The sequence below is a fragment of the Lampetra planeri genome, unplaced genomic scaffold (genome assembly GCF_965212315.1).
Source record: "Lampetra planeri unplaced genomic scaffold, kcLamPlan1.2.h2 scaffold_927, whole genome shotgun sequence".
NCBI lineage: Eukaryota > Metazoa > Chordata > Hyperoartia > Petromyzontiformes > Petromyzontidae > Lampetra > Lampetra planeri.
Window position 1 is genome coordinate 2,683 of NW_027615749.1, and position 21,176 is coordinate 23,858.

Genomic DNA, 21,176 nt, shown 5'->3' on the forward strand with positions numbered 1-21,176 from the left:
TTTATTCTACTTATTTATTCATTCAGTCATTTATTTACATTAAGAAACAGTCCTCTATGTGGTATTTGAGAGAAGGCTTAACGTATGTACACTCTCATTTCACTTTGTTGAAAGATTTATCAGATCTGAACAAAGTGCAAAGATTTGCCAGAGACACACGATGCTGCTGCCAGGAGTCGTGTCTCTCTCTCTCTCTCTCTCCCCTTTCTGTGCTCTCATCTTATTTTAAACAGTCTCCTCCTGTAGTTCACAGCCCACACCTTGTTACGGGTGTGTATCTGATCGCCGTCTCTTTCCTCCTGCAGTGTGTGTGCGGGGCGCTGGATGTGATGGTATCGCAGAGCAGCATCCAGGTGGCCCGCGGCCAAGCAGCCGTCCTGCCTTGTTCCTTCACCACCAGCGCTGCTCTGACCAATCTCAACATCATCTGGATGGTGATCCCACTGTCCAACGCCAACCAGCCAGAACAGGTCTGAATCATTTACACCTGCAGTGACTGAGCAGCCTTTCACTTGAATGTTGCAGTGTTTTTTTTTTTTTTTTTTTTTTATTGATGTTTGGCCCCATGAAACCAGAGAATCTCTGAGATGACTCTGACTTACTTTCTAATGCGACCTCACTGTATTTGCATCATGTGGACACTGCTTACGTATAACAACAAACAACAACAACGTACAGTCCAAACAGGTACGCAAGTCTTCACTGTGTAGTAAGGTGTGCTCAGATACAGCGTAAAGAGAACAACACGTTGAATTGAAAATGTTTTATCTTTAAAAACAGTACCCACTGTCTACAGCAGGGACTTCCATGGTAGCGGTGTATTTCAGCACAAACATATATATATGTATATATATATATGTATGTATATCCGCTCACAGCTGCTTAACCAGTGACATTTATGAACAAGAACAATGATTTTGTTGTGAGCGTGTTCATCTCTCTGGCGACATGTGATCTGAATCTGACGTCACGTAAATGAACCAAATGTGCACTACGAATGAACAGACTGCAAAGTCCCTACAGTCAAATCTGACAACAGTTTTCTCTTTTCGGTGCATCTGAACGCACCTTTGGGGTACTACAGTAGCAGTTGATCTTAGACTCTTACGCACTTAGAGTGTGCAAGTGTGTGCGTAGTCTAGATTTCTTTTAGTTCAACTCATGACCTGTGCCCGAGCGTCAGGTAGTATTATTTGGAAATACATAATATTTCCACATGGTATTTCCACGTTTTTCTTTCTTCCTTACCTTTTTAGTCATTTAAATTCAATGTCTTTATGATTATTACCTTTTACGCAACAACTTCATTGGCTACAGGCATTCTGAAGTGTTTTTTTTTTTTTTGTTTTGTTTTATAATCTCAAAAGATGTTGCGTCGTCGTTAGTTGTGCCTCGTTGGTGTGAGTTTCTCTCCTTCCTCTTCCCGGCTTCTACTCTTTTGTGTGTTTTTCTCACCTTCCCTCCTTCGTTCTCGCACTCGTCCTTCCCCCCCTGCGGACTCCTGTGATTCCATTCGAGTTGTTTAACATGCAGCTGCAGGCCGTACAAGCTCACCTGCCTCCCTTCACTTTGAACCCTTGCGCTGCTCGTCCGTCCAAATAATACAATGATCTTCTGCACTAATTACCTCACGCCCACGACAGGCTCTATATCACAGCTGTTCTCGCCACGCACACACACACACCCGCACACAAACAAACTAGCATCAGACAGACTGCTGGTCCAAGTGAGGTGCAGATCCGCGTCCATACATGCAGAGCTTATACATTTACTGTCCCCACATACCTGCACACGATACAAAGGACATCTGGATAGACACACAAATGCTCTCATGTGCACACCTGTGGATAAAGGCGCATCCGGCTGCCCCACACACCGCATTCGATAGCAGCAGACTAACACATATAGGCGCTCGCTCACGGATGCACGCGTGTGACTTTTTTGGACGCCAGCCTAGCGAGGACAGCGATAGAAGAACCGTTCTCATGCTTCACACTGTTTTGCATCATCTATGAGGTGTAGTTGAGCACACGTGTTCCTGGGAGTAAGTGCATGGATGGAAATGTATAATCTCACACACACACACACACACACACACACACACACACACCCACGGTGGAGTTATTTGTAAAAAAAGTGAGCAGTGACACAAAGTGCTGCGTGGGGTACAAGGTCATTTTAGAAGAGAATGTCACAAACGATTACCGTTGACGCTAAAAGCCATTAAGAATTACTGAACAGGACTCTTTACAGTTGCACAACCTCACAACCTGCGCGAGAGGGCTTCCAGCTCGTTCGCCTCCTCTTCACATTTGCACACCATTTTCAGCTAAACCCGGACGGTCGCACTTGATCTGTCGCAAAGGGCGACAGCAGAAGATGTGCTCTCCCTTTCTCCGTTTCATATCGGTCCTTGTGTTTTTGCGTTGGTGTGCTTTGTCGAAGACGGCGTCACCCGGTGTTTTACAGCTTGACGCCTCGGCTGGCTCCATATTATTGGCTGTATAATTTAATGGTTCGAGGATGAGCTTCATATATTGTGTTTATGAGTCGAGCGAGTCCGCCAGCGTTGTGTATCTGCAGTCCGTTCACTTCTTTGACATCGTTATGCAAAGGAAGGTTGCATTTAAAAAAAAAAAAAAAAAAACAGCAACTAAACAAATACTGTCATAAAGATTCAGTCTTTGAACAGAACTATCATAAATATTTTCACAGAACAACTGATGTAATGTGGAACAAGCAGCCAGAAACAAACCCTCTGATAATTACCATCTGCATTTGCATGTTCTCTTTGCAGCTAAAAAGTTTGATAACAAATAAACTTTTTTTTTTTTTCTGAAAAAAAAAAAAAAAAAAAAAAGAGTACAATCCCACGTTATGATACCTGGAGAGCTTCCACTGCTGACTGGTGAACATAGTGGAACACGTAGCAGCTGAAGAGCCAAATACCATCAGCAGAAGTTGGAAAAAGACTGATTATTGGACCTAAATATGAACCTATTATTCATGTGCAGCTTTTTGTGTGTCTAATCTGGTGTTGTGATCAAATATCCTGACCTCTTTCCTCTCTCTCCAGATAATCCAGATAAGGACATACACACTGTACACATGAATAGACAATGGTTTTATGTGTACTCTCGGTACCTCCTCAAAACTGGATTCAGCTGTTTTTACTAATTAACTTGATTCACGAGTTGAACCCATATTTAAAATGAGAACTTGAGAACTTGATATATAATTTTAATTAGTAAGTCTGAAAGTCTTCCATGACATGGATGGAATTGATATATTCCGTCAGTTCCTGTGTGTGTGTGTGTGTGTGTGTGTGTGTTATTCAGGTCATATGGAATCTGGTGCAGAAATGATGTTAATCTGTAATTGAGAACATCTGTTGTATTTTAGATGATCAGATCTTAATCCTTCGTCCTTTGAACTCGACAGTCTATCAGAGGATGTACCCGTAAAGACGTGCACATGCTCGCTCCTATAACATCATCCCCTATGACTTCATGCAACAACTACTGGTGGGATTTTTATGAAAATGTTACCAGAGATGTCTGCTGGCCTGAGGAAGAGCTAAATGTAGTAGTAGTAGTCCTTTTCCGGATACGGAATATATGTATAAAAAAAATGTGTCTACATTGTTCTACTCAACTTGTCCCCCCAGTGGCCAACTGTGACAGTTCCCTCCGCCAAGGTAACACGTCACAGAGAAAATAGTGTAGACAAATTCAAAAAGTGGTAAAATAGTGCATTTGTAACAGAGACATAGGAGCTGTGTGGCGTAAAGCTCACGTCCTGTCCCGACTCCGTACGACATGCACTCGTTTTCGGCGTGGATGCGAAAAGGACGTGAACTGCAGAACCACATGCTTTCACATCAGCTCACACCAGAAAAAGTCGCTAGATTTGTCACTAGAGAGAAAAAAAAAAGAAAAAAAAAACGTTGCCAAGAGGATCTGGAAAGTCACCAGATTTGGCGACAAAGTCTCCAAGTTGGCAACACTGGGACAATGGGAATAATTAATGACTTTGGATTGATTGAACCCATTTACAGTTCCTCAACAGTTACTATAGTAACATATTGTCAACCATTTGCTTTTGATTTATTCCTCTTATCTCCATGGATATGAACGCCAAGCCCCAGATGCAAGGACCGTTTTGTCTAAACTGACCGTAACCGACGTCACCACTTGTCACAGGAGGAGAGGATGACCTGATGTTGTTAATACAACAGATGACGCTTGTTGCAGAAGCACAACTGGTTCAGACTAAAAAGCATCACATATCCACAGTATTTAGGCATGAAAGCAGTTTAAAGCAAGTAAAGTGGATCTGGGCCCATATTGTTCAGGACCATGTCTCAGGGGATGGAGAGAGATAACAGCAGCAGCTTATAGTCAGTAAATCGAAGGGCGGTTGAGGGGGTTTAGAGGTTTATTCAGGCTTTATTTAGGCGTGTCCAGGGCCAACAGGTCCTTAGAGCTGGTTAGAAGTTGGCTATGGGCAGGAGACCGGTGCAGTGACAGCAAATATCCAGCAGCTTACCAAACGCACGGCGCGCGTGTGTGCTCTGTGCTGCCTGTGGACGTGTGCGCATGTAAAACGCAAAGGATTTTAAGAGCGAAGGGATGTAGCAGAGGCCGGGCCAGCAGCGGTCGGAGCGTCCAGACCCACGCCAGCAGAGTTCTTAGGGCCGTCCGCCATCCGAGAGTCAGCCATGACCTCTTTTCTCCCTGCGCACAGCGGTAAAGCCAAGCAGGTCACGCTAGAGACTGATGTGATTTATATACACACACACACACACACACACACACACACACAGATATAGATCAACACACAGCAGGAAACATGTGTTTTTGAAAGTGGTCAAATACGAAAAGGGACCTGCCTGAGAAGTACTGCTCATGCAAACACACACACACACACACACACACACATAGAACGTTGCATGTCAGGCCAACTGATTGGATCATCTTTACTGAGCATGCAGATTACATTGTCAGGTCATCAGGAGCGTAGGGCCGGGGTCACACTGGTGAGGGCAGTTTTTTTTAGACGGCAATCAGACGACAATCAAAAAAAAAAAAAAAAAAAAGACAGACAAAATGAAAGTGAGACCGCACAGTTATCAGGAGGGACTCAACTGTGGCAGAACAATGACACACACTCGCAGCTCCAAACGGATCCAGTTCCCATGAGTAAGTCAATCTACACTGGCTCGCGGAGACACAGACACAGAGGAGGTGCAGTTGCAGGCTCTCATCACAGCTGAGGAGCTGCCTATTCATCTGCACATAAGAGGACAAAGCGAGCGCGCTGCACTCAGGAAATTGCAGCCGCACAATTTACAACCGTTAAGCAGCGGCGGCGAACACATACACACTCCTGCACTTTCATCAGAACCATCACTGTCATGCACACACGCGCACACACACCGAGGCTGATTCCCCTTCCGTTTTTGTGTGTGTGTGTGTGTGTGTGTGAGCGCGCCAGTGTGTGCAGCAACCACGCACTCATGTTTGTGTGTCCTCTTCATCTTTTGTGTGGGCCCAGCTGAGGGGTGAGAGCTGTTTTGCATGTGGCTCGGTCTCACAAACGTGCCGTTCAACCCCAGTTCGGAGCCAGAAAGAAGCTTTGAGCAAATCAAACAGTTGGGTTTTTTTTTTTTTTTACTTTTTTTGGTTCAATCGGAGCTGTGACAAGCCGGCAGACACCTGAAGGTGGGAATTCATCTGTACACAAACGCTCCACGCCACTATTCTCAGGCTGCAGATGTTCGGAGAGAAGCTTCAGAGGTTTTGCAGAGGACCGCCCGCATTGCTACACTTCAATTCAACAGATTGCATTTGATATGTTTTGAAGTCAAATATTTTCAATTATGCATCACAGCCGGTGGATGCTTTTATCACCAAGAGCCTTACAGTACCATAAAAGCTACTTTTAAACATTCCTTACCCTGGGGTCCTTCCCAACGCATCAGTTCAAAATAGATAGAAACCACCACTTTCATGTAAAATGTGTCCTTGGTTTCTCTGTCTGTTTGTTTGTTTTTTCTGAAGATAAAGATTAAGTTCCTGACCAGCTCCAACATGTTTCATCCTCTTTGTAGAACTACATCTCCCTCTAGTGAGATATTTGGGAAATGCAACTCCCTGGCTCGTACAAGAACTTTTTTTTCTGTTTCATACTTGTGCTTTATTCTTGTGTTTCATTACATTTTGTCCATCAATATTTCCACCTCTCTCTGCTGGTGAAATATTCTATGACATTGCATTTTTCCCCCCCCCTGTGACACTGCAAGGGCAAGAAATGATCACATTGTCTTAGATCTTATTTTATCTTATCTTAGAAGTTTAACATCTATCCCCCGAATGACTCATCACAAACTGCGTGTTATCCGGCCTTAAAAAGTGAACTCTCGCGATCATTTTCAGTACGATGGGGACATAGAGTACACACCTTTGTCTAGTTTTTGTTTGGTTGTGCTGTTATTTTCTTGTAAAATCTTCTGTCTTGTCTGTTTCAAAAGAACCATTATTGGTGGTTCAGGTGTGTGAAAACATGTTGAAATGTGATTTTAAACTATATATTAAGGCCAGTGGGAGGGGCTGTGTGCAGTGGAGGTAACGGTAAACGCGGTGTTTGTCTAAATTTGCTTAAGTACAAATACTTTCCTCTTTGTTTTTAACGTTGTAAAAAGAACCCCAGTGACAGCAGTACGAAATGAAATAAGTCATGATATGTTAGGAAATAACCGTGAGCGAAATGTGTCACATCTGCTGAAATAACTATCAACAGACCCTGATTATTGCGATGACCTGTAGGTGTGAAACCGTTGTAGCCGATCGGAAAATCACATAAATGACTAATAAAGGTAACTACATGTTGTGTATCAGTTAGGATTTTACTTTTCAGTTCAGGTTTGGTTTGCTGATCCGTCTCCCCCCTCCTGTCGTGTCCTACCCCGATCCAGGTCATAATTTACCAGGGTGGCCAGGTGTTCAGCCTCGCCAACCACCTCAACGGTCGCGTGGGTTTCGTCGCTACCATGCCCAGTACAAGTGCCTCCATCTTCATCAACAACACCCAGCTGTCCGACACCGGGACCTACCAGTGCCTGGTCAACAACCTCCCGGACAGAGGGGGGCGCAACATCGGCGTCATCGGGCTCACTGTGCTGGGTAACGGCAGCGCCACAGATGGATCATGAATCATAATTGAATATTTCTGGTGACAAAATGTGGCCACTATTTGACTTGCCTGATACAGTGAGTTAACATGACACCACCTACTCTCCCCATCTGCCAGTCCCCCCCTCAGTGCCAGCATGTCGAATCCAGGGCACGCTAGACGTGGGCAGTGACATCATGCTGATTTGCAGCTCGGATGAAGGTATTCCCACCCCATCCTACTCCTGGGAGAAGCTGGACGCTTTGCCCAAGCTGCCGCCCAACGCCATGCAAGGTATTACAAACAGGCTGGCCGTCGGAGTTCCCTTTTGCCCCACCTTTGCTGGTAAATCTCACACACATAGACTCAGCCACTATCTCGCCATCATCGCCACCTGTCCTGTGCCAGGCCTCAACTACTGCCCGTCTGAAGACCCCCCCCCCCACCCCCCACACTCCCCCCCACTATGATCCTGCTGAGGGGTGTTGATTGGTGGAGAGACAGCGATTTTGAATGAGAACCTGCAAATGAGAGCATGTGGTGTGTCAGAAAGGAAAGGAAAGAGATCACGCGTCTTTGGTGTGATTATGTCTCCCCCCCCTACCCCCCCCACCCCCTCCCTCTCTCATGCTGAATACCAGCTCAGCCACAATATATTTTACATTTAAAGTGCTTGTATGTCATCGGCGTACACCACACCGCCTTCTGAGCTCACACACCACACACACACACACACACACAGAGCTGCCAGCATCACAGCAGCCGCTGGTTTTCAGCATCAGAGAGAACCGGTGAAGTGGACTCTCCTTTTCTTTTCTCCAAACTGTGCACGTTGCGCAGTAAATGATCTTCATCACCAGTAACTTGTGTGAACACTACTGGTCAATTAAAGGCTGTAAACCCACGACATCACGCGACAGCAGATCCCACAAGTAAAGGGAGAATTCCATAGTAAAGTACAGTAAACGATAAAATCAAACACAGATGTTGTGTTTAAATGTTTAAATGCCATAAATAATAATCATTTTTTCAACAGAATGTCAAATATGATCACGTAATCCATTATCTGAAGGGATAAGTACTCGATACTTTCACCTGTGTGCACAAAATGCACTTACCTGTTATGCTGATATAATGATTTTCATACATCCTACAATTAGTTTTGTGCTGTCAAACGAGGGAACGACATTATGAGTGAATATGTAATTATTTGTGCATCTTGACATTTTAACCTGTTTTTCACAGGAAGTGAGATGAAAAAACAACAGCTCTTCTCTGTTTGTCTGTTATTTCACCGTCTGCTCTTTGCATTTGGTTGAAATTAAAACGGGACCCTGGATGTGTCACCATTCTCTGTTCGTCTGACACACACACACACACACACACACACACACACACACACACACACACACAGATGTCACATCACTCTGAGGGACAGCTGCTGTGTGTTCCTGTCACACGTCCTCGTGATGCCGAAGCCTTTTTTATTAACGCCAGTAGTGTAGTACTACCAAACTCACAACTCATTAACCATCATGTGGAAACAAGGAATGTATACTTTAGCACCTTTAGTAACCCTGCAAGTGTATATTAGAGGCATACACTGCCCTCTAGTGGTTGATAATAAATAATAAACACTATACTGTTTCAAATATTAGTACGTATGTTTCCTCATATCAATTAAATTGTATTGGCTTGTCGTGCAATGTGTTGTTGTTTTTTTTCCTTTAATTACCATGCTGGCTCTCTTGTGTATCCTCCAGACCAGATGCAGGGCACAGTCACCCTGAGAAACATCAGCACTAGTACCTCAGGACTCTACCAGTGTACCTCCAGCAATGCTATTGGCAAGAGCACCTGTCTGCTCAACCTTCAGGTGGTGGCACGTAAGTACTCTCAAACACTAGCGGTCCAGACTCGGACAGGTTGGACCCACATATGCAGAGTCTGACATGAGGGGTGAAGGGTCGTGTTGTGACATCAGAAGCGGACGTTTCCATCCTGTGTTGAGCTCTTATGTTTCAAACCACTTCTCCAACAACACGCGACTGTTGTGAATGAGTGTTCCAACGCTTCAAACCATACTGATCGAAGCTGTGTTTCCCACCTGTACACACCTGCTAAGTGTGTCCTCTGTTTTTTTCTTTTTTTTCAAGGAGGCAAAACCGGCGGTGTACAAAAAAATTTAATTTAAAAATAAATAATTTACTTTTTTTAAAAAAATGAATAAATAAATAAATAGAATTACAATTTCATGAATTTATAAATTATTAATTAACCCTAATAATAGCAATAATACATTAAATTTGTACAGCACTTTAAAGAAACTCTTTACAAAAAAAAAATCATGGTGCTGAAATATAATGTCCACGGCCATCGGAGGTTAAGTGGATTATAATTTGCTGTAATTAACTCTTAATACGATCAAGGAAATCTTAAGACCACAGGCAGAAAACTTGACAGGAAACAAATAATGACAAACACAAGACTAATGAAATAAAACAGGAAGTACCCATCAGCGTGGACGACCTGACAGACGAATCAGTCCTGACTGAGTCACTGTTCATTGTTGTTTGATGGACAGAACTTAGTTTGTTGAAACCTTCTGCTCTCTCTCTGCCCCGCAGCTCAGCCTCAGAGTGTGGGTCTGATAGCAGGGACCATCGCGACTGGAGTCCTGGCTGTCATCATCTGCTCGCTGCTGGTCGTGGTCACCCTCTACTACTGGAAGAACAAGAACAAATATGACGAGGAGGAGATCCCCAACGAGATCAGGTTGGCTCATCGAGAGAGACACCAAATAATAACACTTTCGGAGTATTTGGGTTCATTTGGACTCCTATAGCCAGTTTTCTACATCATCATCATTGTTTGTCTTCTCAAAGTGTCTGCAGCAGCACTGCTGATGCAATTCAAACAGGCTACGGGGTTTTTTTGTTGTTGTTGTTGCTCCAAATCGCTCCATGAATCATTTGGAGGGGAACTCATTGTTTGGATAGCTGAGATAGCTCTGCAGACTGAGATAACATCCTCCGCATTTTGGCTGGAACTACCATCCCTCATTAACAGTTCCTGCCCGGCCTCTGGCTCTGCTGCTCCACGCTAACAACCAATCACAAAGAGATGTTAAAAGTAAAACTGGATTCAGTTCCAAACTTGTACATGACAAATTATGAATATGTACAGTATGTATAAACATTGCAGAAGTACTCGATCAACATTTACATATAGAGAAACATAGGAAAACATAAAATCATGTGTTCATTTTCGTATATTTAAGACATTTGTTGAAATTTAAAGTCATGTGAAAATCTCAAAGAAATTTAGAGAATGTGCTGCCCTGTTAGTGTGAGTGAGGCAGCTTTCAGCAGCAAAAATGATAATTATTCAAATCGTCTGCACAGAAAAGCTTTGTGACTTCCTAATTGGGATTTGCTGATAAGTTTTGGAAACTAATTAGCTACCTTTGTAATATGATTTGAATCACAGAGCATCAAGAATTCACCAGAAACTGGCTTTTTTTCCCTGCAGACATTTGAAGAACAGTTGGAATAATATCGTCACATCCAGTGTGCTGTTGGTGGGTTAGGGTGTCACACAGTATTAACGACAGCTCTCAGTCGAACCACAGTACAATTGCAGCCTCCACACGGTCCAAAATAATAAAGTAACTCCTTAAAACATCAACAGCAGCATCGTTTCAAACCTGTAATTGCACTACTGGCCAGTAGGAGGCTCCAAAAACAATTCAGAAAGGGCAACTGCCTTCATTTTCTCAAAGTATGAATAAACCCATGGTCTGGATTGCCTTAGAAATTAAAGAGAACGTTTTGTTTTATTGGTGCTTCAAGCATTTGTTGATTGTCTAGGTGAACGTAACTGACCTGAATGTATGTCAACAGAGAAGATGACCTTCCTCCGAAGAGGTCGTCATCGGTGAAGGCTTTCCACGCCGATGCCTCGTCGTCTGAAAACGACACGCTGACGTCGACCAACACCTACAACAGTCGCTACTGGCACAACCCAAAACCTAACTATGACACCAACTCGTACACGCGCTACAACGGGGACACGCGTCAGACCTTCTCGGCTGCCGCCCACGGCACACACGGACACGGGCAGTCCCAGGGGGCAGGACACGGCCACAGCTCCGTGGTCACGGCACCGGGCTCAGCCCCGTTGTCTCGTCACGTGCAGCCCGCGACGGCGACAACCGCAGCGTTTGCCAACGGCAGCCACACACTGCCGCCACCGAAGACTCTGGTGGTCACCACAAACTCCGCCCCATCCCCGCCTACTATGGTGCGCAGCAACGGCTCTGTGAGCCTCAAACCGGCGGTGACGTCCGCGCACGGGCAGCACACGCACTCGTACGCGGTGAGTCAGGCCACGCTGGAGCGGATGGGGGCGGTGCCGGTCATGGTGCCTGCCCAGAACAGAGCGGGCTCACTGGTCTGAGGTCTGACCTGGTGGAGCGTTAGCGTTGAAAAGACGACTTTCTTAGTTTTTGCTTTGTGTTGTTTGAAATCCACAGATGAAAAACAAACGGAACACGGGCTGACACAGCCTGCTGCCCTTTACAACCGTGTCTTTGTACGTGAAAAACAAACTGGGATTCTACGGTACGGAGTTCGTTTAATGCCAATGTCTCCATGGAGCGGACCCTATGTTTTCCAGGTATGAATCGGATCGTCCCTTTTTTACGACGGATCTTCCGGATGGTGAGAACTCTTTGTCGACCACTTCTGGATGATTTCGCAAAACTGGAGTGTGACGATTGTCTTTCAATTTTTGTTCTTTTTTTTTTTTTTTTTTTTAAGTAAGTAGCGCACGGCATTTGCACCTCAGCTCCCAGACGGCATGGTCGGACGGAGGTTAGCGCGGATTCCCACGGAACTGCATGTGTCCCCAGGTTGTCAAATGAGGCCCGTGATGATCTGCCATCAGTTCTTCCCCAGCTGGTTGACGACGCTGGTGTTGTCGTTGAAAGAAATGAAAAACTGAATGTTGGTCCACTGTCTGTTTGTAGTGAGGAATGAAACGACGGTTGAAATGGCCTTAGAAGCAAAGGGTGGGGGGGGGGGGGAGTGGGAGTGTGTGTGTGTGTGGGGGGGGCTTTACCAGGTGCAATACATACATGTCTCAAGTATACGTTGGTGAATGCAAACATTTTAATGACGCTTTTGCACTTTCCAGAGCAGTTTTATCCACAAACTACTGCAGCAGAACTCAGTCGCTCTAATAATAATAAAAGAAAAAGCTACACACATGCAAATGCATTGGAGGTACTTTTGAAGTACTGGCGACGCTGCAACTGAGGACAGATCATGATAAACGCAAGCGCTCGATTTTTAAAGTGACAGTGATCCGTCCGCGATGGACGGGCGACGTTCTGTTCATCCCTGCTGGGCGCTGCTTTGAGGAGACACGGCCCAGACCGTGTCTTATTTCCTGAACGCTTTACCGAAGTATTTTTTTTAAATAACTATTCCCCCCCCCTATCGACACAAGCGAACACCAACTCTTTCTACTGTACATATTGTAACTACAACAGTAGGCTAGATTGTGAGTCAAAGAAAAACAAAAAAAACATTACACGTCTGACTGATACATATTTTGTAACTCATGTGTCTTATTTTTTTTTTTGTTATATTCACACTCAGCAATATTGATTCTAATGAAGGGATGTTGTTGTTTTTTTTTGTTTTTTTTTAAAAGAATATATTCATTCTTTCTAATAAGTGTTTATTACCAGATCAGAGGAAAATACAGTTTGGTTGAGGACTAATGGCCGTATGTTTTTGTAGTCAAAACTTACATGGTAGAAAACATCACTGTGTTCCTCAACTACTGTATTTATATTTTAACCAGGTTTCGTGGGCGGAGAGACTGTTTTATATTTGTTCAAGTCAGATATCCCCGTTTTAAATTCTTGTTATGACACTAACTTGATACAGCAAATAATTGTTTGTTTGTTTGGTGCATATTTCCTTTCTCTATCTGTCAAACTTATGGCTTTAATTTTAATGCACTATTCTGGAATTTTGTGACCTTTTTTGTGTACCAAAACATCACAAAGGGGTCAAAGTTATTACTATTATTATTATTATTATATATGCTTCTCATGCAATGTCTGAAGAAGTGTTAAATGCTTTCAATAAAGTTTAAATGGGATAAAAACATTTTATTTTAAATAATGACAATAATTTTACTGTGGTATTAATTTCTCAATCGAGAACAAATATCAGCGTACTAGCAATAACTACAAGCCAAGGTGATGGATTTGATTGATGTCAACCTTAACTGTCACATTCAGGGTTGCAAAAAGGACTTTTCCTTCACTTTGAAAATAATTTTAACTGTTGTGGTTTTTTTTTTTTTCGTCTTTCTCATATTCACCATCAGTGTGTACCATCACACATGTCACCTCCATCTACTCTCACCGACGCCTGATCGCAGCTACATATCCACCGCTTAAGTATCTTGTTGCAGAAAAGATCATCTCTTTTTTTTTTTCTCCTAATTTCTCTCCAATTCAGATCAGAAGAGGCGTTCATCATAACACCCCGTCATCTCTTCTCCTCATTCACCTGCCGCTGTTTTCAAACACAAGTCTTCTTCTTGTACATTTGGCTCATAATGTCTCCCAGCAAAGTTGTTCTGCAAATGCCATTAGTCTACACGGGGGCATTTGTGGGCTGGAATTATTTTACTGTAACTCTGACCTCTAATTGCAGGGAACAATACGGGAACGAGTCAATAAACGGTAAAGTGCAGAGGGTTTAAACTATTACAAAGCATTTCATCTTCTAACTGGGTCCACCAGCTGGCATGTGGCACATGAGAACTAAATGAGTACAAATTAGTACTGCATTAGTTGTGTGTGTGGATAACTGAAGACCAAACTAATGTGTAAATATGTAAAGAAAATATACAAATTGTTCTTACTGTTGAATGAGATGAAATAGGAACACTGTAGTGAATAAATATTGTTAATTCTAGTTGGCATCTTGTTCATTTGTGTGTGTGTGTGTGTGTGTGTGTGTGAGAGAGATGTGTGGTGTGAGAGAGAGAGATTGATATATACATTATTACATATTTCAGACTTTGGTGACAACTAGGAAACAAGTGTTTTATTGAACCTTTGCAGCTGCAGAAAGTCAGAGAAAGGCCAGCAGATGTAACACGTTAAAATAATCATTTTTCATGTATTTGTGGTTCGTTTTTTTCACAATAAAAACTGCTACTGCACAGAGTGACAGTACTTTAGTGTGAAGGAGCACTCTGAAATACTCCAAACGAACCTGTGGGTGGCAGCGTTTACCCGTGGGCTCCAGCTTCAGACGTCCATCCTCCGCTCTCGGAGAAGACTCTCATTCCCTTCTTAAGGGCTCGAATGCCGAACCATGTGTTCCACCATAGAGGTGCTGATGGACCAATTGAAATTCAGCTGGAGTAGAGGAGAAATAACTCACCGCTGAAGGAACACTTGTCTTAATTCAATCTTAATCAGTGCATTTCCATTACTTTCCATGGTGTCGTTTCTAATCTCAGGCCCCGTCCGTGTTCCTTTATCCCTCCACATCTGAGCTTTAAGGATCAACAGGAGTGACCTTTGGAGAGGCAGAGGCAGAGAGTGCAATGGACCACAGCTCCTTGGGATTGTGCTCATTATTTGCACATGAAACCATGAGATGTGTGTCCGTGTTGAAGCATATTGTGTGTGTGTAAATCAGAGGCGATATTTGATGAGAACTCCTTCTCTCTCGACACTGAAGCTGTTTCATCACTTGTTTGACCCAGCTGCATCTTCCTCGCCCAACTCCGTTGTCAATATCTGCATGATGCCTCATTTAATGGTTCCTAAGGCAACCATTCCCGCCTGGAATCACATCTCCTCAGAAAGGAAATCAGGATGTTTAGGAATAACTTTTATCCTTGGGGACCACCTCAATAGTCAGGCCAGGACCCAAAGATGAGTCTCTCACAGGAACACGCTGCCTTATCTGTGTGTGTGTGTGCTTCCAAAACAAATTCATTTCAGACTGGGCTGTGCTGGTGAGATTCAACCGCTTCGTTTCTCCTGGTCCGAGGTTGAACTGCTGAAAAGGATAAAGATCATCAGAACACGCAGCCTGTACCGCTGATCAGTTTTTATAGGCGTAAATATATATATATACACACACACACAGACACTAAAGGGGCTTGCTTTCTTTGCATTGGGAAATTAATTTTCTTGTGTGTGCTGTGTTTTGTCGGAGGGTCCGAGGTGGGACCCAGAAAGAAACGTACTAATAACCCATTCACATCGTCTCATTACTGATCAGCCAATGTGAATTAGATGTATTTCACTTCAAGAACAAAGTGGGGACATCCAGAAAAAAAAAAAAAAAAAAACTATTCTCTGACCTTGTAATTAACGTATTGTGTGTGATCCATGGAAAGGCTTTAAATGGGTGCTAAATAAAGTGTTTCATAAATAATAATAACCAACACTGGGTCTTCTAATGCTGTGATAAATGTCTACACAGATGTATTTTACTCTCCTGACATAGCAGGCTGCAGCAGAAAAGCTTTTAACTTTATTGAACTGTCAGAATATGCCTCTATGCTTAATTGGGGCCAGAGAATATGTGTGATCCCAGGAGAAATACCTGTACCAGTTAAGACAGCGTGAAAAGCGTTATCTCATTTGAACTCTCTGTTTTTGTCTCCATACGCAGGCAAGTGGGGAATGTGACGCATGGAGCGTTGATGTACAACATTTGCCACCAGCTTCCTGTCTGAACTGTGACACACACGCCACGCGACGTGTTCCAAAACAGGAAACGTGAAATATCAGCCCAAACCTTGTGGTGGTGAACTTGTTGTAAATGCAGCCCAAACATGTCTACGCCACCTTGTGGTCAGATGTGTTTTTGGAAAATGTGCATGTTATTACTTTTTTCATCCATTTTCTTTGTTTATCTGCCACAAAAAGTTGACTGTGATTCCATGTGTCAGCGCCAGGTGCCATGTAACTGAGTTCACAGATATGTGATTCACAATTTGTTACCTGGGAGGTGATTTCATTGATGTGCGCAGCTTACGGATCAGCCTGTCGGTCCGAATTTCTTTTTTCCTAGACCCATGTTCCAGCCCTCCACCAAGTTTGATAAAGACTAGTTTGTTTAATCTCCCCAACAGACAGCTGTTTTTGTTGTTGTTTTTTTTTTAGACAATTCAATAGCAGGAAATTGTTGCTCTGCAAACACATCTACAACCACTCTCAGTGAAACGCCGAGGAAACCTGTGACGTCAGAACGGAATACGAACAAGAAACTGTGGCGGGTCTGCGGATTTGATAGAGTTGCAGAAGTTCTATAGATGTTGTTAACCCGCACGTCAGAGGTCAACACAGTCCATCGAGGAGAGAATCGATGGAGAATGAGACGAGAGAGAACGTAGTGATGAAAACAGATTCAAGCACAGCGGTGTGGCTCACGAAAACAATTTCAGCTTTGTGCAAGAGAGAGATGGAGTTAGTCATGATAGTTTTTTATCTAAACATTTGTTTGTATTATTATTTACCCCATTGCTTTATTTTTGTTATAGATTCCATATCATTTCGTTTTCCAGTGGCACAGATCCAGCACCTGTACATTGTTCTAAGCCGGAGTTTTATTTTCATTTTAACGTCACAGACTCTCATGCAATCTTTGACGTGGGAGTGTGCAGAGGATTACGACGCCATCCCATCGCTTTGGAAGTCGAGAGAAGAAGACGTGTGTGTAACGTCAGGAGAGCAATGAAAGAAAATTGGCTGATGGATTTTATAGCTCTGACAGAAAGTCATTCTTCCATCACATTGAAATGTGACAATAAACCATCCACACACACACACACACACACACACAGACCTGCACAGAGTCATGCCAGGGTGGAGGAGACCCCCACCAGGGCCCGGCGTCAGACCAGGAACAGCAACAGGCGTTCAGCACCATGGACAGCACCAAGGCCTGCTAACTCAAAGCTTTCATGACTTTTGACCTGTGTGTGTGTGTGTGTGTGTGTGTGTGTGTGTGTGTGTGTGTGTGTGTGTGTGTGTGTGTGTGTGTGTGATCCTCCTATCATATTGTTGTTGAAATGTTTGAACCCAATATAAGCTAATACATAGATGCTACTTTACCAACCCCAGACTCCATCAAGTGGGTTTACTACCTGAAAGTCTCTGTGGAAAATGTGTTATGGGAATACAGACATTCTGGGTGAAGATTATGCTTGTTGGGTGACCAAACACAAATAAAGGGAGTGTCAAAAACACGACTTTGCAGTTAAAAGGTCGTGATGGTGACAGCAGCCCGAAATTTCCTCAGGTTATCGACAAGTACATCCTCACCAGAGATTAAAAATGGACTGAAAGGATGACAGACGTTGGCGAGAGTTAGTGATACTGAGGAAGAAGACAGAGGGACACGCGACGGTTTCTTTACTACGGGCTGCTGAGATGGATCAGCTGTGACTAAACATTCACTTATGTTCGGTAAAGTTGTACATGTATACACGTGCCTCAGTCTTCACCCTCCCTCTCTGTTACCTCTCTGTTAAAAACGCCTCGAGTTACACTGGGAGGGAGGGAGAAGTATGAGTGTGTTTCAGGGAAGTGAGAATACTGCAGTGCCTTGATGGAATCATGTGTCAAGGCTTTGCCACATCTCACATAATGTGTTTCCTACAGCTGCTGGCAACAGCCGCTCCGCTTCCTCCGTTGTGTCGATTTTCTATTTCTGCCTTTGTTCGATGTGTCTTTCTCCCTTTGTCACCCATCAGTTCGCTGGCGGGAGGACGCTTAGAAGCTAAGACAGAGATGTGGCGCGTGTCAGTTTGCGTCAGCGGACGGGAACGGCTGTTGGACGTACTTATTCGTCAGTCTGCTGAAGAGCTCGCCGGGAGATGTCATGAGGAACACATGTGACAGCGGAGGATGTGTTTTTTTCCAGAAAGTCTGTCACAAAAAATGGATATTCATGATTTGTATGTCGTCAGATTTTGAATGCACTCTCAGTGGCGCGTGAGTGGCAGGAACAAGATGTGAGCATTTATTCAGAAGGAAAATGATCAACAGGGGCAGCTGCACACTCGGAACCATCAGGAGTGTGTGTGTGTGTGTGTGTGTGTGTGTGTGTCCTCCTCCTCAGCACGCCACTCACTCTGGAAGAAAATCCTTCTGATTATGTTTAGATAGTCAGATATTCCAGCCTCGCATTTGTCTTTTAGTTACACCCTCCCCCCATCTGACCTTCTCGTGACAATTTGATCTCTTCTTCTCACACAGTCCCACTCCGTCTCCCTTGATTTCAGCTTTTTCAGCAGTTCTTTTTTCAATCACATCCTTTTGCTCTTTCCAGAGAACTCCATGTTGCTCGTATTCCCTCGTGACAATAATGAGACTTTCCTTAACAGTTCCTCCTCCCTCTGAAATCACCTTCCTGCCAACATCAGCCACAGTTTGTTTCTTTTAACCAACATAATTACACTTCCTTAACTCCCTGACGTGTCTTTTTGTTGCTACCTCTTCCCGTTTCTTTCCTGTCTCCAGCCTCACGCTCCTTCTCTCTTTCTCCTGCCAGACGCCTTTGACCCTTGAATCTTCTGGCTGTCGCTGCATCACAGACCACAGATGTTGTTCTGGATCGGCGCCCTGCTGGCGGCTGCCTCACGGATCATTGCTCACTTATGTTTTACAACCACCTAGATCTGTATTCATGCCATTCAGTTTTAGTGGCGGATCTTTATCGGGCCCGTTCCTTTCCAGGTTGCTGTTGTGTAGAAGAGATTGTACCTTGTTGTGGGTGCCACAAGACCGACATTTTCCAAACGTATTCAATATTGCATGCAAAACATCTATTCATGTATTCTGTTTATCCTTTCCAGGCCACATATTTCCATTGGAGACAGGGATCCCTTCTCTTTGACTAGAGAATATAGATAGAACAGAATTATTTTTGTTTCTTCATGTTTCTCTCCAATGTCGTTTCTTTCTGTTCTGCTCATTTTTTCCATACAATTATTGAAAAAAAAATACATGACATATCCACCAGTGTGATGTCACTCAATAAATAAATGTGCTAAAACATCTGCTTTGCAATGACATTTAAGGTTTCACTTAACAACCTGAGGTACATCATTAACAGATAGATGAGAGGCAAAGGACCGCACGAGTGAAGCATAGAAACAAAACATTGGACCAGGGATGAGCCACTTACACTTCTCAGACAATCATCAGTGTCAGAAACACTTTGAAGCTTTAACGAGCAAACGCTGAACAGATGTGCTGGCAGCTGGTGGGCAACGCAGTGGTTCCGGCGATGAGTGGAGGCACAGAACTCTGATCAGCCAGTGAGACAGGTGAATGAACCCTTAACACGGAGACAAGGGAAACAGAAACAATGAGGTGCAGCCGGGAGGAGGTCACATTGGCGCAGGCGTCACGCCCTTCGTGAGGGAGGTTTTGTTTACGAAGTGGTGGGTGAGCACTACACCCTCTTCCTCCTGCCGTGGGCCATGAGAGTCTACATCCTGGGCTGTGTATGCTGATGAAAACCTTGGAGGTGATCTAGACGTGGATGTGAACCTTTTTCTGGGGTTTGCAAACAGTGGTAATGTGCTAAATTGAGAGCCGACAGCGTCGGCGGTGGCGGTGTGATAATAAAAGTAGAAAACAACAAAAAAGAACTGGTGATATCAGAGTTTGTTATAGTTTTTCACTCTTTCGACAGCTGTGATGACAAAGGGCTGAAAGAGCACAGTTGTTGTTGGTTTTTTTTTTATTATTATGAATATTTCTTTCATTTCATGAGCACAACAGAAATGAAAACAACAACATCAGCACCGGCTTTGACTGTCACAATATCTGCCTCCCTGTGTCAGTCACATATCCTCTGCCTGTTTCCTTTTATTATTATTTCAGCAACGTTCACATCTGGAAATCACTGTATATATAAATACACACACACACACACACACACACACACATATATAGTCTATTCGGTCACAATCTCTGCTGTGCGTTTAGGAGCTGCACCTTTATGGAAAATATGGTGGGTGTATTATTTTTCATGCTCACACAATCCCAGGATTCTGCCTGACATTATCTTGAGTGTGAGTAATGCACGGCCATGCAACATGCATTTAAAACAAGGGGGCTGACTGAAGGAGGAGAACTCAGCAGGATGAATGTCTTTAGGATCTTTAATGCAACTTCTGGAGGGTGATCCATTTTCAGCGACGGATCAGGAGGCTGTTTCAACCGTGTCCCTGATGTGGGAGAAGATTGTACTTTGTAGCCATGTTACTTGTGTAGTTCAGCTCACACTTGGGATAAAAAGGGGATTTATTCTGACAGCTTAAACAGACGTCACATGTCAGAGGCATCAGGAGCGTCTCCGCGCTCAGCGTTGGACCCGAGGCCAGGACGCGCCGTCCCCCGGGGCGTCTCACCTGACATGTGATGTCGGAATGTTCGCACCGTCTCCAACCAAGACTTTCAGTCACGTGACTTGAGGAAGGGGGCGAGATCACAAAGCAGGACCCCCTCTCCCCACAACGAAACACCGAACCTGTGACGGCTGTCAAATCTGGGACATCTTCTCCAATAACAAGGGCTTGGTTAGTCTTGGTTAGTTCCTCCTACCTCGTCTTCTTCATCTCCCAGGTGTCTCCTGCTGCCATAGATCCTTGGACGGACACGTTTTTAACTTCTAGAGGCTCTCTTCATTATTACCACTTTTTCTTTTCATTGTCAGTCCATGCAACATGGTCTGTCCATCCCAGGGAGACACATCCCTCCTTCTGCTGCGTTTTTTTTTTTTTTTCCTTTTCCTTTTTTTTCTTAAAAGGGTTTTTGGCAGTTGGGCCTCTCCCAGATTGAAGGTCCAAGGACAGATGGGACGAGTGTAAAGTCCATTGAGGCAAATGCAATGTGTGAGGTTGGGCTCTACAAATAAATCTGACTTGGATTGTTT

The 21,176-nt window shown here is 43.9% G+C and overlaps 1 protein-coding gene across 4 annotated transcripts; it reads left to right on the plus strand.

The window, feature by feature from the left end:
* Nucleotides 1-323: 323 nt before the first annotated feature.
* Nucleotides 324-11,631, plus strand: IGSF11 (immunoglobulin superfamily member 11). 4 transcript variants are annotated; one of them, XM_078624703.1, is made up of 7 exons: nt 324-470; nt 6,977-7,184; nt 7,312-7,467; nt 8,937-9,059; nt 9,801-9,948; nt 11,076-11,268; nt 11,371-11,631. In XM_078624703.1, exons 1-7 carry the CDS (start codon nt 330-332, stop codon nt 11,629-11,631), a joined length of 1,230 nt encoding a protein of 409 aa, XP_078480829.1. In that variant the 5' UTR covers nt 324-329. The 4 variants fall into 4 exon arrangements, with proteins under 4 accessions (XP_078480829.1, XP_078480831.1, XP_078480830.1 ...); XM_078624705.1 differs by having other exon boundaries at nt 351-470; nt 8,937-9,065; nt 9,891-9,948; XM_078624704.1 differs by having other exon boundaries at nt 351-470; nt 8,937-8,999.
* The last annotated feature ends 9,545 nt before the right edge of the window (nt 11,632-21,176 follow it).

Excerpts from the sequence above, each read along its gene's own strand:
- IGSF11 (XM_078624703.1), top strand. The coding sequence starts at position 330 with ATGGTATCGCAGAGCAGCATCCAGGTGGCCCGCGGCCAAGCAGCCGTC. Across the intron at positions 9,060-9,800 it reads CAACCTTCAGGTGGTGGCAC|CTCAGCCTCAGAGTGTGGGT; the intron begins GTAAGTACTCTC and ends TCTGCCCCGCAG. Across the intron at positions 9,949-11,075 it reads GAGATCCCCAACGAGATCAG|AGAAGATGACCTTCCTCCGA; the intron begins GTTGGCTCATCG and ends GTATGTCAACAG.